This window comes from Scyliorhinus torazame, chromosome 2 (genome assembly GCF_047496885.1).
Source record: "Scyliorhinus torazame isolate Kashiwa2021f chromosome 2, sScyTor2.1, whole genome shotgun sequence".
Taxonomy (NCBI): Eukaryota; Metazoa; Chordata; class Chondrichthyes; order Carcharhiniformes; family Scyliorhinidae; genus Scyliorhinus; species Scyliorhinus torazame.
Genome location: NC_092708.1, coordinates 17057930 through 17074602, shown reverse-complemented (window position 1 = coordinate 17074602; position 16673 = coordinate 17057930). Strand labels below are relative to the sequence as shown.

At 63.0% G+C, this 16673-nt stretch overlaps 1 protein-coding gene across 4 annotated transcripts in view; it reads right to left on the bottom strand.

The window, feature by feature from the left end:
- znf142 (zinc finger protein 142) overlaps positions 1-16153 on the bottom strand; it is a 68053-nt gene extending 51900 nt beyond the window's left edge. For 2 of the 4 annotated variants that reach the window (XM_072468788.1, XM_072468794.1), the window contains exon 1: positions 16040-16153. In XM_072468788.1, the coding sequence (XP_072324889.1) occupies positions 16040-16078 (39 nt within the window). In that variant the 5' untranslated portion in view covers positions 16079-16153. Of the gene's footprint in view, positions 1-3201; positions 3213-15870; positions 16006-16039 lie in introns of those variants that run through there. The other 2 variants (XM_072468804.1, XM_072468812.1) reach the window with 2 other exon arrangements.
- Between the last annotated feature and the right edge of the window lie 520 nt (positions 16154-16673).

Sequence of the window (16673 nt, the reverse complement as noted above, 5' to 3'; positions counted from 1 at the left end):
TGAGGGGGGATGGGGAGGTTTATGAGGGGGGAGGGGGAGGTTTATGAGGGGGGAGGGGGAGGTTTATGAGGGGGGGAGGGGGAGGTTTATGAGGGGGGGAGGGGGAGGTTTATGAGGGGGGAGGGGGAGGTTTATGAGGGGGGAGGGGGAGGTTTATGAGGGGGGAGGGGGAGGTTTATGAGGGGGAGGGGGAGGTTTATGAGGGGGGAGGGGAGGTTTATGAGGGGGGAGGGGAGGTTTATGAGGGGAGGGGGAGGTTTATGAGGGGGGGAGGGGAGGTTTATGAGGGGGAGGGGAGGTTTATGAGGGGGGAGGGGGAGGTTTATGAGGGGGGAGGGGGAGGTTTATGAGGGGGGAGGGGGAGGTTTATGAAGGGGGGGGTTTATGAGGGGGGAGGGGGGGTTTATGAGGGGGGAGGGGGAGGTATATGAGGGGGAGGTTTATGAGGGGGGGAGGGGAGGTTTATGAGGGGGGAGGGGAGGTTTATGAGGGGGGAGGGGAGGTTTATGAGGGGGGAGGGGAGGTTTATGAGGGGGGAGGGGAGGTTTATGAGGGGGGAGGGGAGGTTTATGAGGGGGGGATGGGAGGTTTATGAGGGGGGGATGGGAGGTTTATGAGGGGGGAGGGGAGGTTTATGAGGGGGGAGGGGAGGTTTATGAGGGGGGAGGGGAGGTTTATGAGGGGGAGGGGAGGTTTATGAGGGGGAGGGGGAGGTTTATGAGGGGGAGGGGAGGTTTATGAGGGGAAGGTTTAGGAGGGGAGGGGGAGGTTTAGGAGGGGAGGGGGAGGTTTAGGAGGGGAGGGGGAGGTTTAGGAGGGGAGGGGGAGGTTTAGGAGGGGAGGGGGAGGTTTAGGAGGGGAGGGGGAGGTTTAGGAGGGGAGGATTATATGGGGAGGGGGAGGTTCATGAAGGGAGGGGAGGTTTATGAGGGGAGGGGAGGTTTATGAGGGGAGGGGAGGTTTATGAGGGGAGGGGAGGTTTATGAGTGAGGGGGAGGTTTATGAGGTGAGGGGGATGTTTATGAGGGGGAAGGTTTATGAGGGGGGGGAGATTTATGAGGGGGGAGGTTTATGAGGGATGGGGAGGTTTATGAGGGGAGGGGAGGTTTATGAGGGGAGGGGGAGGTTTATGAGGGGAGGGGGAGGTTTATGAGGGGAGGGGGAGGTTTATGAGGGGAGGGGGAGGTTTATGAGGGGAGGGGGAGGTTCATGAGCGGAGGGGGAGGTTCATGAGCGGAGGGGGAGGTTCATGAGCGGAGGGGGAGGTTCATGAGCGGAGGGGGAGGTTCATGAGCGGAGGGGGAGGTTTATGAGGGGGGGGGAGGTTTATGAGGGGGGGGAGGTTTATGAGGGGGGGAGGTTTATGAGGCGGGGAGGTTTATGAGGGGGGGAGGTTTATGAGGGGGGGAGGTTTATGAGGGGGGAGGTTTATGAAGGGGAGGTTTATGAAGGGGGAGGTTTATGAGGGGGGAGGTTTATGAGGGGGGAGGTTTATGAGGGGGGAGGTTTATGAGGGGGGAGGTTTATGAGGGGGGAGGTTTATGAGGGGGGGAGGTTTATGAGGGGGGAGGTTTATGAGGGGGGAGGTTTATGAGGGGGGGTGGTTTATGAGGGGGGAGGTTTATGAGGGGGGAGGTTTATGAGGGGGGGGAGGTTTATGAGGGGGAGGTTTATGAGGGGGAGGTTTATGAGGGGGAGGTTTATGAGGTGAGGGGGAGGTTTATGAGGTGAGGGGGAGGTTTATGAGGTGAGGGGGAGGTTTATGAGGTGAGGGGGAGGTTTATGAGGGGAAGGGGAGGTTTATGAGGGGAGGGGGATGTTTATGAGGGGGGAGGTTTATGAGGGATGGGGAGGTTTATGAGGGATGGGGAGGTTTATGAGGGATGGGGGGGTTTATGTGGGGGGGTTTATGTGGGGGGGTTTATGTGGGGGGGTTTATGTGGGGGGGTTTATGTGGGGGGGTTTATGTGGGGGGGTGTTTATGTGGGGGGGGATTTATGTGGGGGGGGATTTATGTGGGGGGGGATTTATGTGGGGGGGGATTTATGTGGGGGGGGATTTATGTGGGGGGGGATTTATGTGGGGGGGGATTTATGTGGGGGGGGGGGTTTATGTGGGGGGGGGTTTATGTGGGGGGGGGTTTATGTGGGGGGGGGTTTATGTGGGGGGGGGGTTTATGTGGGGGGGGTTTATGAGGGGGGGAGGTTTATGAGGGGGGGAGGTTTATGAGTGGGGGAGGTTTATGAGGGGGGTTATGGAGAGTTATTTGGGGGGGTTGTTTTGGGGGGGATTTTTTGGGGGGTTAATGGGAGTTATTTTGGGAGGTTATTGCGGGGTTGGGGGGTATCTTCTGGGGGGTGATGGGGGGGTTATTTTGGGGAGTTATTGGGGATGTCTTGGTGGGTTATTGGGGGGGATGTTTTGGTGGGTTCTGGGGGGATGTTTTGGTGGGTTCTGGGGGGATGTTTTGGGGGTTATGGAGAGTTATTTGGCGGGGTGATTTGGGGGGTTATGGGGAGTTATTTGGGGGGGGTGATGGGGGTTATTTTGGGGGGTATTTTTTGGGGGTTATGGGGGGATTTTGGGGAGTTATGGAGTTATTTTGGGGGGTATTTTTGTGGAGTTATTTGGGGGGTGTTGGGGTTTATTTTGGGTGTGATGGGGGTATTTCTTGGGTTATAGTGGGGTGTTTTGGGGGGTATTTTTGGGGCGTTATGGAGTTATTTGGGGGGAGATGGGGTATTTTTGGGGGGGTTATGGGGAGTTTGTTTGGGGAGGGTTTCTGGGGGCTATTTGGGGGGTATTTATTGGGGGTTAGGGGGGTATTTTTGGGGGTTATGGAGAGTTAATTGGGGGGGGTATTTTATGGGGGGTTGGGGGTATTTTATGGGGGGTTGGGGGTATTTTATGGGGGGGTTGGGGGTATTTTTGGTGGGGTTGGGGGTATTTTCTGGGGGGTTATGGGGAGTTGGTTTGGGGAGGGTTTCTGGGGGTTATTTTGGGGGGTATTTTTTGGGGGTTATTTATTGGGGGGGGTTGGGGGGTTATTGGAGGGTATTTTGGGGGGGGGGGGGGGGAGTTAGTGAGCTCAGGCCCGCCCGCCTCCCTCTGAGGGGACTCCTGCCCGCCGCCTCTGTCGGTCGCGCTCACTGGCGGCGCTGGAGGGGTGGGAGTGGAAGCCGGAGCCGGCGTGCTACTCACCCTGCGGCCCGCCGCCTGCCTCTCCCGCCCGCCCGGGCCGCCGCTCCCGAGGTCGCCGCCGTTTATTTTCCGCCCGCCCGCCTGACTTTTTCAGGGGGCGGGGGGGAGGTTTATGAGGGCGAGGGGGAGGTTTATGAGGGGGGAGGGGGAGGTTTATGAGGGGGGAGGGGGAGGTTTATGAGGGGGGAGGGGGAGGTTTATGAGGGGGGAGGGGGAGGTTTATGAGGGGGGAGGGGGAGGTTTATGAGGGGGGAGGGGGAGGTTTATGAGGGGGAGGGGAGGTTTATGAGAAAAAAGGAGAAATTTATGGGGTTTATGAGAGGGGAGGGGGGGATTATGAGGGGGAGGGGGGTAATGAGGGGGGAGGGGAGGTTTATGAGGGGGGAGGGGAGGTTGATGAGGGGGGAGGGGAGGTTGATGAGGGGGGAGGGGAGGTTTATGAGGGGGGAGGGGAGGTTTATGAGGGGGGAGGGGGAGGTTTATGAGGGGGGAGGGGGAGGTTTATGAGGGGGGGAGGGGGAGGTTTATGAGGGGGGGAGGGGGAGGTTTATGAGGGGGGGAGGGGGAGGTTTATGAGGGGGGGAGGGGGAGGTTTATGAGGGGGGGAGGGGAGGTTTATGAGGGGGGAGGGGAGGTTTATGAGGGGGGGAGCGGGAGGTTTATGAGGGGGGGAGGGGGAGGTTTATGAGGGGGGGAGGTGGAGGTTTATGAGGGGGGAGGGGGAGGTTTATGAGGGGGGAGGGGGAGGTTTATGAGGGGGGAGGGGGAGGTTTATGGGGGGAGGGGGAGGTTTATGAGGGGGGAGGGGAGGTTTATGAGGGGGAGGTTTATGAGGGGGGGAGGTTTATGAGGGGGGAGGGGGAGGTTTATGAGGGGGGAGGGGGAGGTTTATGAGGGGGGAGGGGGAGGTTTATGAGGGGGGAGGGGGAGGTTTATGAGGGGGAGGTTTATGAGGGGGGAGGGGAGGTTTATGAGGGGGGAGGGGAGGTTTATGAGGGGGGAGGGGAGGTTTATGAGGGGGGAGGGGAGGTTTATGAGGGGGGAGGGGAGGTTTATGAGGGGGGATGGGGAGGTTTATGAGGGGGAGGTTTATGAGGGGGGAGGGGGAGGTTTATGAGGGGGAGGGGGAGGTTTATGAGGGGGAGGGGGAGGTTTATGAGGGGGGGAGGGGGAGGTTTATGAGGGGGGAGGGGAGGTTTATGAGGGGGGAGGGGGAGGTTTATGGGGGGGGAGGGGGAGATTTATGAGGGGGGGAGGGGAGATTTATGAGGGGGGGAGGGGAGATTTATGAGGGGGGAGGGGAGATTTATGAGGGGGAGGGGAGATTTATGAGGGGGAGGGGAGATTTATGAGGGGGGGAGGGGAGGTTTATGAGGGGGGAGGGGAGGTTTATGAGGGGGGAGGGGAGGTTTATGAGGGGGGAGGGGAGGTTTATGAGGGGGGGAGGGGGAGGTTATGAGGGGGGAGGGGAGGTTATGAGGGGGGGAGGGGTGGTTTATGAGGGGGGAGGGGAGGTTTATGAGGAGGGGAGGTTTATGAGGGGGGGAGGGGAGGTTTATGAGGGGGGGAGGGGAGGTTTATGAGGGGGGAGGGGAGGTTTATGAGGGGGGAGGGGAGGTTTATGAGGGGGGAGGGGAGGTTTATGAGGGGGGAGGGGAGGTTTATGAGGGGGAGGGGAGGTTTATGAGGGGGGAGGGGAGGTTTATGAGGGGGGGGAGGGGAGGTTTATGAGGGGGGAGGGGAGGTTTATGAGGGGGGAGGGGAGGTTTATGAGGGGGGAGGGGAGGTTTATGAGGGGGGGAGGGGAGGTTTGTGAGGGGGGGTGGGGAGGTTTGTGAGGGGGGGAGGGGTGGTTTATGAGGGGGGAGGGGAGGTTTATGAGGGGGGAGGGGAGGTTTATGAGGGGGGGAGGGGAGGTTTATGGGAGGGGAGGTTTATGGGAGGGGAGGTTTATGGGAGGGGAGGTTTATGAGGGGGGGGGAGGGGAGGTTTATGAGGAGGGGGGGGAGGGGAGGTTTATGAGGAGGGGGGGAGGGGAGGTTTATGAGGGGGGAGGTGAGGTTATGAGGGGGGAGGGGAGGTTTATGAGGGGGGAGGGGTGGTTTATGGGAGGGGAGGTTTATGAGGGGGGGGAGGGGAGGTTTATGAGGGGGGAGGGGTGGTTTATGAGGGGGGGAGGGGAGGTTTATGAGGGGGGGAGGGGAGGTTTATGAGGGGGGGAGGGGAGGTTTATGAGGGGGGGAGGGGAGGTTTGTGAGGGGGGGTGGGGTGGTTTATGAGGGGGGGTGGGGAGGTTTATGAGGGGGGGGGGGTGGTTTATGAGGGGGGGAGGGGAGGTTTATGAGGGGGGGAGGGGAGGTTATGAGGGGGGTGGGGTGGTTTGTGGGGGGGTGGGGTGGTTTATGAGGGGGGGTGGGGAGGTTTATGAGGGGGGGGAGGGGGGTTTATGAGGGGGGGGTGGGGGGTTTATGGGGGGGTGGGGAGGTTATGAGGGGGGGTGGGGTGGTTTATGTGGGGGGGAGGGGAGGTTTATGAGGGGGGAGGTGAGGTTTATGAGGGGGGAGGTGAGGTTTATGAGGGGGGTGGGGAGGTTTATGAGGGGGGTGGGGGAGGTTTTGAGGGGGGGTGGGGAGGTTTATGAGGGGGGTGGGGGGTTTGTGGGGGGGTGGGGAGGTTTATGGGGGGGTGGGGTGGTTATGAGGGGGGGGTGGGGGTTTGTGGGGGGGGAGGGGAGGTTTATGAGGGGGGTGGGGAGGTTTATGAGGGGGGTGGGGAGGTTTATGAGGGGGGAGGGGAGGTTTATGAGGGGGGTGGGGAGGTTTGAGGGGGGGGTGGGGAGGTTGTGAGGGGGGTGGGGAGGTGTATGAGGGGTGGGGAGGTTATGGGGGGGAGGGGTGGTTTATGAGGGGGGGTGGGGGTGTATGAGGGGGGAGGGGAGGTTTATGAGGGGGGGGAGGGGTGGTTTATGAGGGGGGGAGGGGAGGTTTATGGGAGGGGAGGTTTATGAGGGGGGAGGGGAGGTTTATGAGGGGGGAGGGGAGGTTTATGAGGGGGGGGGGAGGTTTATGAGGGGGGGTGGGGAGGTTTATGAGGGGGGGTGGGGGGTTTATGAGGGGGGGGGGGGGTTATGAGGGGGGTGGTTATGAGGGGGGAGGTTTGGAGGGGGGGAGGTTTAGGAGGGGGGAGGTTAGGAGGGGGGAGGTTTGGAGGGGGGTGGGTTTAGGAGGGGGGGGTTTAGGAGGGGGGAGGTTTAGGAGAGGGGAGGTTTAGGGTGGGGAGGTTTAGGAGGGGGGAGGTTTAGGGAGGGGGGAGGTGAGGAGGGGGGAGGTTGAGGAGGGGGGAGGTTGTGGAGGGGGGAGGTGAGGAGGGGGGTGGTTGAGGAGGGGGGAGGTTGAGGAGGGGGGAGGTTGTGGTGGGGGGGGGTTGAGGAGGGGGGAGGTTGAGGGGGGGGAGGTTGAGGAGGGGGGTGGTTTAGGAGGGGAGGGGTGGGGGAGGTTATGGGGGGTGGGGGAGGTTTATGGGGGGTGGGGGAGGTTTATGGGGGGGTGGGGGAGGTGTATGGGGGGAGGGGGAGGTTTATGGGGGGAGGGGGAGGTTTATGGGGGAGGGGGAGGGGTGGTTTATGGGGGGAGGGGAGGGGGGGTTATGGGGGGTGGGGGTGGGGAGGTTTATGGGGGGTGGGGGTGGGGAGGTTTATGGGGGGAGGGGGAGGGAGGTTTATGGGGGGGTGGGGGAGGGAGGTTTATGGGGGGGAGGGGGGTGGGGTTTATGGGGGGAGGGGGAGGGGAGGTTTATGGGGGGAGGGGGATGGGAGGTTATGGGGGTGGGGGAGGTTTATGGGGGGTGGGGGTGGGGGGGTTTGGGGGGAGGGGGAGGTTTATGGGGGAGGGGAGGGGGAGGTTTATGGGGGGAGGGGAGGGGGAGGTTTGTGGGGGGTGGGGGGGTTTATGGGGGAGGGGGGGGTTTATGGGGGGAGGGGGAGGGGGAGGTTTATGGGGGGGGGAGGGGAGGTTTATGGGGGGAGGGGGAGGGGGACGTTATGGGGGCAGGGGGACGTTATGGGGGGAGGGGGAGGTTTATGGGGGTGGGGGAGGTTTATGGGGGAGGTTTATGGGGGGAGGGGGTGGTTATGGGGAGAGGGGGAGGTTTATGGGGGGAGGGGGAGGTTTATGAGGGGAGGGGGAGGTTTATGAGGGGAGGGGAGGTTTATGAGGGGTGGGGAGGTTATGAGGGGAGGGGGAGGTTTATGAGGGGAGGGGGTTTATGAGGGGAGGGGAGGTTTATGAGGGGAGGATTATATGGGGAGGGGGAGGTTTATGAGGGGGGAGGTTTATGAGGGGAGGGGAGGTTTATGAGGGGAGGGGAGGCTATGAGGGGAGGGGAGGTTTGGGAGGGGACGTTTATGAGGGGAGGGGAGGTTTATGAGGGAAGGGGAGGTTATGAGGGGAGGGGTGGTTTGTGTGGGGTGGGGGGAGGTTTATGAGGGGAGGGGAGGTTTATGAGGGGAGGGGAGGTTTATGAGGGGAGGGGAGGGTTGATGAGAGGAGAGGTTGATGAGGGGGGAGGTTTATGAGGGGGGGAGGTTTATGAGGGGGGGAGGTTTATGAGGGGGGGTGGTTTATGAGGGGGGTGGTTTATGAGGGGGGTGGTTTATGAGGGGGAGGTTTATGAGGGGGGAGGTTTATGAGGGGGGAGGTTTATGAGGGGGAGGTTATGAGGGGGGAGGTTTATGAGGGGGAGGTTTATGAGGGGGGAGGTTTATGAGGGGGGAGGTTTATGAGGGGAGGGGAGGTTTATGAGGGGAGGGGGAGGTTTATGAGGGGAGGGGGAGGTTTATGAGGGATGGGGAGGTTTATGAGGGATGGGGAGGTTTATGAGGGATGGGGAGGTTTATGAGGGATGGGGAGGTCTATGAGGGGGGAGGTCTATGAGGGGGGAGGTCTATGAGGGGGAGGTCTATGAGGGGGGAGGTCTATGAGGGGGGAGGTCTTTGGGGGGGGGAGGTCTTTGGGGGGGGGAGGTCTATGGGGGGGGGAGGTCTATGGGGGGGGGAGGTCTATGGGGGGGGGTCTATGGGGGGGGTCTATGGGGGGGGTCTATGGGGGGGGTCTATGGGGGGGGTCTATGGGGGGGGAGGTCTATGGGGGGGAGGTCTATGGGGGGGAGGTCTATGGGGGGGGGAGGTCTATGGGGGGGGGGAGGTCTATGGGGGGCGGGAGGTCTATGGGGGGCGGGAGGTCTATGAGGGGGGAGGTCTATGGGGGGGGAGGTCTATGGGGGGGGAGGTCTATGGGGGGGGGGGAGGTCTATGGGGGGGGGGGAGGTCTATGGGGGGGGGGGGAGGTCTATGGGGGGGGGAGGTCTATGGGGGGGGGGAGGTCTATGGGGGGGGGGAGGTCTATGGGGGGGGGAGGTCTATGGGGGGGGGAGGTCTATGGGGGGAGGTCTATGGGGGGAGGTCTATGGGGGGGGGAGGTCTATGGGGGGGGGGGAGGTCTATGGGGGGGGGGAGGTCTATGGGGGGGGAGGTCTATGGGGGGGGAGGTCTATGGGGGGGGAGGTCTATGGGGGGAGGTCTATGGGGGGGGGTCTATGGGGGGGGGAGGGGAGGTCTATGGGGGGGGAGGTCTATGGGGGGAGGTCTATGGGGGGGGAGGTCTATGGGGGGGGAGGTCTAGGGGGGGAGGTCTATGGGGGGGGGAGGTCTATGGGGGGGGGAGGTCTATGGGGGGGGGAGGTCTATGGGGGGGGGGAGGTCTATGGGGGGGGGGAGGTCTATGGGGGGGGAGGTCTATGGGGGGGGGGGAGGTCTATGGGGGGGGGAGGTCTATGGGGGGGGGGAGGTCTATGGGGGGGGAGGTCTATGGGGGGGGGGGGGGAGGTCTATGGGGGGTGGGAGGTCTATGGGGGGAGGTCTATGGGGGGGGTCTATGGGGGGGGGTCTATGGGGGGGGGAGGTCTATGGGGGGGAGGTCTATGGGGGGGGAGGTCAATGGGGGGGGAGGTCTATGGGGGGGGAAAGTCTATGGGGGGGGGGAGGTCTATGGGGGGGAGGTCTATGGGGGGGGGAGGTCTATGGGGGGGGAGGTCTATGGGGGGGGAGGTCTATGGGGGGGGAGGTCTATGGGGGGGGGGAGGTCTATGGGGGGGAGGTCTATGGGGGGGGGGAGGTCTATGGGGGGGGGGAGGTCTATGGGGGGGGGGGAGGTCTATGGGGGGGGGGAGGTCTATGGGGGGGGGAGGTCTATGGGGGGGGGGAGGTCTATGGGGGGGGGGAGGTCTATGGGGGGGGGGGAGGTCTATGGGGGGGGGAGGTCTATGGGGGGGGGAGGTCTATGGGGGGGGGGAGGTCTATGGGGGGGGGGGGAGGTCAATGGGGGGGGAGGTCAATGGGGGGGGAGGTCTATGGGGGGGGAGGTCTATGGGGGGGAGGTCTATGGGGGGGAGGTCTATGGGGGGGAGGTCTATGGGGGGGAGGTCTATGGGGGGGAGGTCTATGGGGGGAGGTCTATGGGGGGGAGGTCTATGGGGGGGAGGTCTATGGGGGGGGAGGTCTATGGGGGGGAGGTCTATGGGGGGGAGGAAGGAGGTCTATGGGGGAGGAGGAGGTCTATGGGGGGGTGGAGGTCTATGGGGGGGGGAGGAGGTCTATGGGGGGGGGAGGAGGTCTATGGGGGGGGGGGGAGGTCTATGGGGGGGGGGGAGGTCTATGGGGGAGGGGAGGTCTATGGGGGTGGGGAGGTTTATGGGGGGAGGGGGAGGTTTATGGGGGGAGGGGGAGGTTTATGGGGGGGGGAGGTCTATGGGGGGGGTCTATGGGGGGGGTCTATGGGGGGGGAGGTCTATGGGGGGGAGGTCTATGGGGGGAGGTCTATGGGGGGGGGGAGGTCTATGGGGGGGGGGAGGTCTATGGGGGGCGGGAGGTCTATGGGGGGCGGGAGGTCTATGGGGGGCGGGAGGTCTATGAGGGGGGAGGTCTATGGGGGGGAGGTCTATGGGGGGGGGGGGAGGTCTATGGGGGGGGGGGAGGTCTATGGGGGGGGGGGAGGTCTATGGGGGGGGGGAGGTCTATGGGGGGGGGAGGGCTGTGGGGGGAGGTCTATGGGGGGGGGAGGTCTATGGGGGGGGAGGTCTATGGGGGGGGGGGAGGTCTATGGGGGGGGGAGGTCTATGGGGGGGGGAGGTCTATGGGGGGGGGGGAGGTCTATGGGGGGGAGGTCTATGGGGGGGGAGGTCTATGGGGGGAGGTCTATGGGGGGGGGTCTATGGGGGGGGGAGGGGAGGTCTATGGGGGGGGGGGGAGGTCTATGGGGGGGGAGGTCTATGGGGGGAGGTCTATGGGGGGGAGGTCTATGGGGGGGAGGTCTAGGGGGGGAGGTCTATGGGGGGGGAGGTCTATGGGGGGGGGGAGGTCTATGGGGGGGGAGGTCTATGGGGGGGGGGGGAGGTCTATGGGGGGGGGGGAGGTCTATGGGGGGGAGGTCTATGGGGGGGGGAGGTCTATGGGGGGGGGAGGTCTATGGGGGGGGAGGGGAGGTCTATGGGGGGGGGAGGTCTATGGGGGGGGAGGTCTATGGGGGGGGAGGTCTATGGGGGGGGAGGTCTATGGGGGGGGGAGGTCTAAGGGGGGGGAGGTCTATGGGGGGGGGGAGGTCTATGGGGGGGGGGGGTGGTCTATGGGGGGGGGTGGTCTATGGGGGGGGGGAGGTCTATGGGGGGGAGGTCTATGGGGGGGGAGGTCTATGGGGGGGGAGGTCTATGGGGGGGGGGGAGGTCTATGGGGGGGGGGGAGGTCTATGGGGGGGGGGGGAGGTCTATGGGGGGGTGGGAGGTCTATGGGGGGGGAGGTCTATGGGGGGGGTCTATGGGGGGGGAGGTCTATGTGGGGAGGTCTATGGGGGGGAGGTCTATGGGGGGGGGAGGTCTATGGGGGGGGGAGGTCTATGGGGGGGAGGTCTATGGGGGGGGAGGTCTATGGGGGGGGAAAGTCTATGGGGGGGGAGGTCTATGGGGGGGAGGTCTATGGGGGGGGGAGGTCTATGGGGGGGGGGGAGGTCTATGGGGGGGGGAGGTCTATGGGGGGGAGGTCTATGGGGGGGGGAGGTCTATGGGGGGGGGAGGTCTATGGGGGGGGGAGGTCTATGGGGGGGGGAGGTCTATGGGGGGGGGGGAGGTCTATGGGGGGGGAGGTCTATGGGGGGGGGGAGGTCTATGGGGGGGGGAGGTCTATGGGGGGGGAGGTCTATGGGGGGGGGGGAGGTCTATGGGTGCGGGGGGGGGGGAGGTCTATGGGGGGGAGGTCTATGGGGGGGGGAGGTCCATGGGGGGGGAGGTCTATGGGGGGGGAGGTCTATGGGGGGGGAGGTCTATGGGGGGGAGGTCTATGGGGGGGAGGTCTATGGGGGGGAGGTCTATGGGGGGGAGGTCTATGGGGGGGAGGTCTATGGGGGGGAGGTCTATGGGGGGGAGGTCTATGGGGGGGGAGGAGGTCTATGGGGGGGTGGAGGTCTATGGGGGGGGGGAGGAGGTCTATGGGGGGGGGGAGGAGGTCTATGGGGGGGGGGAGGAGGTCTATGGGGGGGGGGAGGAGGTCTATGGGGGGGGGAGGTCTATGGGGGAGGGGAGGTCTATGGGGGTGGGGAGGTTTATGGGGGGAGGGGGAGGTTTATGGGGGAGGGGGAGGTTTATGGGGGAGGGGGAGGTTTATGGGGGGAGGGGGAGGTTTATGGGGGGAGGGGGAGGTTTATGGGGGGAGGGGGAGGTTTATGAGGGGAGGGGGAGGTTTATGAGGGGAGGGGAGGTTTATGAGGGGAGGGGAGGTTTATGAGGGGAGGGGAGGTTTATGAGGGGAGGGGAGGTTTATGAGGGGAGGATTATATGGGGAGGGGGAGGTTTATGAGGGGGGGGGAGGTTTATGAGGGGAGGGGAGGTTTATGAGGGGAGGGGAGGCTTATGAGGGGAGGGGAGGTTTGGGAGGGGAGGTTTATGAGGGGGGAGGTTTATGAGGGGGGAGGTTTATGAGGGGGGAGGTTTATGAGGGGGGGGAGGTTGATGAGGGGGGGGAGGTTGATGAGGGGGGGAGGTTGATGAGGGGGGAGGTTGATGAGGGGGGAGGTTGATGAAGGGGGAGGTTTATGAGGGGGGAGGTTTATGAGGGGGGAGGTTTATGAGGGGGGAGGTTTATGAGGGGGGAGGTTTATGAGGGGGGAGGTTTATGAGGCGAGGGGGAGGTTTATGAGGCGAGGGGGAGGTTTATGAGGCGAGGGGGAGGTTTATGAGGCGAGGGGGAGGTTTATGAGGCGAGGGGAGGTTTATGAGGCGAGGGGGAGGTTTATGAGGCGAGGGGGAGGTTTATGAGGGGAGGGGGAGGTTTATGAGGGGAGGGGGAGGTTTATGAGGGATGGGGAGGTTTATGAGGGGGGGAGGTTTATGAGGGGGGGAGGTTTATGAGGGGGGGAGGTTTATGAGGGGGGGGGAGGTTGATGAGGGGGGAGGTTGATGAGGGGGGAGGTTGATGAGGGGGGAGGTTTATGAAGGGGGGAGGTTTATGAGGGGGGAGGTTATGAGGGGGGAGGTTTATGAGGGGGGGAGGTTTATGAGGGGGGGTGGTTTATGAGGGGGGGTGGTTTATGAAGGGGGTGGTTTATGAAGGGGGAGGTTTATGAGGGGGGAGGTTTATGAGGGGGGAGGTTTATGAGGGGGGAGGTTTATGAGGCGAGGGGGAGGTTTATGAGGCGAGGGGGAGGTTTATGAGGCGAGGGGGAGGTTTATGAGGGGAGGGGGAGGTTTATGAGGGATGGGAAGGTTTATGAGGGATGGGGAGGTTTATGAGGGGGGAGGTCTATGAGGGGGGAGGTCTATGAGGGGGAGGTCTATGAGGGGGGAGGTCTATGAGGGGGAGGTCTATGAGGGGGGAGGTCTATGAGGGGGAGGTCTATGAGGGGGGAGGTCTATGAGGGGGGAGGTCTATGAGGGGGGAGGTCTATGGGGGGGAGGTCTATGGGGGGGGAGGTCTATGGGGGGGGAGGTCTATGGGGGGGGGGGGGAGGTCTTTGGGGGGGGGGGAGGTCTATGGGGGGGGAAGGTCTATGGGGGGGGGAAGGTCTATGGGGGGGGGGGGGGAGGTCTATGGGGGGGGGGGGAGGTCTATGGGGGGGGGGAGGTCTATGGGGGGGGGGGGGGAGGTCTATGGGGGGGGGAGGTCTATGGGGGGGGGGAGGTCTATGGGGGGGGGGGAGGTCTATGGGGGGGGGGGAGGTCTATGGGGGGGGGGGAGGTCTATGGGGGGGGGAGGTCTATGGGGGGGGGGAGGTCTATGGGGGGGGGGAGGTCTATGGGGGGGGGGGAGGTCTATGGGGGGGAGGTCTATGGGGGGGGGGAGGTCTATGGGGGGGGAGGTCTATGGGGGGGGGGGTGGTCTATGGGGGGGGAGGTCTATGGGGGGGGGGGGAGGTCTATGGGGGGGGGGGAGGTCTATGGGGGGGGGGGAGGTCTATGGGGGGGGAGAGGTCTATGGGGGGGGAGAGGTCTATGGGGGGGAGGTCTATGGGGGTGGGGGGAGGTCTATGGGGGTGGGGGGAGGTCTATGGGGGTGGGGGGAGGTCTATGGGGGTGGGGGGAGGTCTATGGGGGGGGGAGGTCTATGGGGGGGAGGTCTATGGGGGGGGGGGAGGTCTATGGGGGGGGAGGTCTATGGGGGGGAGGTCTATGGGGGGGGGAGGTCTATGGGGGGGAGGTCTATGGGGGGGGGGAGGTCTATGGGGGGGGAGGTCTATGGGGGGGGGGAGGTCTATGGGGGGGGAGGTCTATGGGGGGGGGAGGTCTATGGGGGGGAGGTCTATGGGGGGGGGGAGGTCTATGGGGGGGGAGGTCTATGGGGGGGGGGAGGTCTATGGAGGGGGGGGAGGTCTATGGGGGGGAGGTCTATGGGGGGGAGGTCTATGGGGGGGGAGGTCTATGGGGGGGGAGGTCTATGGGGGGGGGGAGGTCTATGGGGGGGGGAGGTCTATGGGGGGGGACGTCTATGGGGGGGAGGTCTATGGGGGGGAGGTCTATGGGGGGGGGGAGGTCTATGGGGGGGGGAGGTCTATGGGGGGGAGGTCTATGGGGGGGAGGAGGTCTATGGGGGGGGGAGGAGGTCTATGGGGGGGGGGAGGAGGTCTATGGGGGGGAGGAGGTCTATGGGGGGGGAGGAGGTCTATGGGGGGGGGAGGTCTATGGGGGGGGGAGGTCTATGGGGGGGGGGAGGTCTATGGGGGGGGGGAGGTCTATGGGGGGGGGGAGGTCTATGGTGGGGGGAGGTCTATGGAGGGGGAGGTCTATGGGGGGGAGGTCTATGGGGGGGGGAGGTCTATCGGGGGGAGGTCTATGGGGGGGGAGGTCTATGGGGGGGGGGGAGGTCTATGGGGGGGGGAGGTCTATGGGGGGGGGAGGTCTATGGGGGGGGGAGGTCTATGGGGGGGAGGTCTATGGGGGGGGGAGGTCTATGGGGGGGGAGGTCTATGGGGGGGAGGTCTATGGGGGGGGAGGTCTATGGGGGGTGGAGGTCTATGGGGGGGGGAGGTCTATGGGGGGGAGGTTTATGTGGGGGGGGGGGAGGTTTATGTGGGGGGGGGAGGTTTATGTGGGGGGGGAGGTTTATGTGGGGGGGGGAGGTTTATGTGGGGGGGGGAGGTTTATGTGGGGGGGGGGGGAGGTTTATGTGGGGGGGGGGGAGGTTTATGTGGGGGTGGGGGGGGGGGAGGTTTATGTGGGGGGGGGGGGGGGGAGGTTTATGTGGGGGGGAGGTTTATGTGGGGGGGGAGGTTTATGTGGGGGGGGAGGTTTATGTGGGGGGGGAGGTTTATGAGGGGGGTTATGGAGTTATTTGGGGGGGATTTTTTGGGGGGTTAATGAGAGTTATTTTGGGAGGTTATTGCGGGGTTGGGGGGTATCTTCTGGGGGGTGATTTTGGGGAGTTATTGGGGATGTTTTGGTGGGTTATTGGGGGGGTGTTTTGGGGGGTTATTTGGGGGGGGTGATGGGGGTTATTTTGGGGGGATTTTGTGGGGTTATGGAGTTATTTTGGGGGGTATTTTTGTGGGGTTATTTGGGGGGTGTTGGGGTTTATTTTAGGTGTGATGGGGGTATTTTTTGGGGGTTATAGTGGGGCGTTTTGGGGGGAGTATTTTTGGGGGGTTATGGAGTTATTTGGGGGAGGTTTGGTGGTATTTTTGGGGGGGTTATGGGGAGTTATTTGGGGGGGAGATGGGGGTATTTTTTGGGGTGAGATGGGGTATTTTTGGGGGGGTTATGGGGAGTTTGTTTGGGGAGGGTTTTTGGGGGCTATTTTGGGGGTATTTATGGGGGGTATTTTTTGGGGGTTATAGGGGGTGTTTTGGGGGGGTATTTTTGGGGGGTTATGGAGAGTTATTTGGGGGGGTATTTTATGGGGGGTTGGGGGGTATTTTCTGGGGGGTTATGGAGAGTTATTTTGGGGGTTATTTATTGGGGGGGGGGGGGTTATTGGAGGGTATTTTTTTTTGGGGGGGGGGGTTAGTGAGCTCAGGCCCGCCCGGCGGGGCCCGCCCGCCTCCCTCTGAGGGGACTCCTGCCCGCCGCCTCTGTCGGTCGCGCTCTCTGGCGGCGCTGGGGGGTGGGAGTGGAAGCCGGAGCCGGCGTGCTACTCACCCTGCGGCCCGCCGCCTGCCTCTGCCTCTCCCGCCCGCCCGGGCCGCCGCTCCCGGGGTCGCCGCCGTTTATTTTCCGCCCGCCCGCCTGACTTTTTCTTTTGAGCCTTTCTTTCCGGGCGCCTAAATGCCGGAGAAGGCCCGCGGCCCGCTCCTTTTAATCGAATTACCTTGATTCTCCGCCTGACCATCCGGCGGCAATTCTTCATTCAAACGGTGACGGAAAGAATGTGACTGATCGTAATTCTTTCGAGCTGAAAAACATCCCCGGCATTAAGTCAGGCAACCTGCCCGTAGATGAAAGACCCCTGGGTGGCGGCTTGGCCAACCGGAAACGTCACAAAGTGAAGCCGCGCCGCCATGTTGGATTAGGGCAGGTGATGGCACAATGGGCAGGGACCCATTGGACTATGTTGGAAGCTGTGGGCAATACCCATTGCAGCCAGGACAATGTGAGCTTTACAGCATAGAGAGAGGCCCTTTGGCCCATCCCGTCTGCCCCGGCCATCAAACACCTCAATACTCTAATCCCATTTTTCCAGTCCGTAGCCTTTTATGCTGTGGCTCAAGTGCTTGTCTGAATGCTTCTTAAATGTTGTGAGACTTCCCACGTCTACCATCCTTTCAGTCAGTGAATTCCAGACTCCCAACACCCTCTGGGTGAAAAAGCTTTTCCTTACATCCCGTCTAAACCTCCTGCCCTTTACCTTAAATAATAATTATTTTTATTGTCAGAAGTAGGCTTACATTTTTAAAAAAAATTTGAGTACCTAATACATTTTTTCCAATGAAGGGGCAATTTAA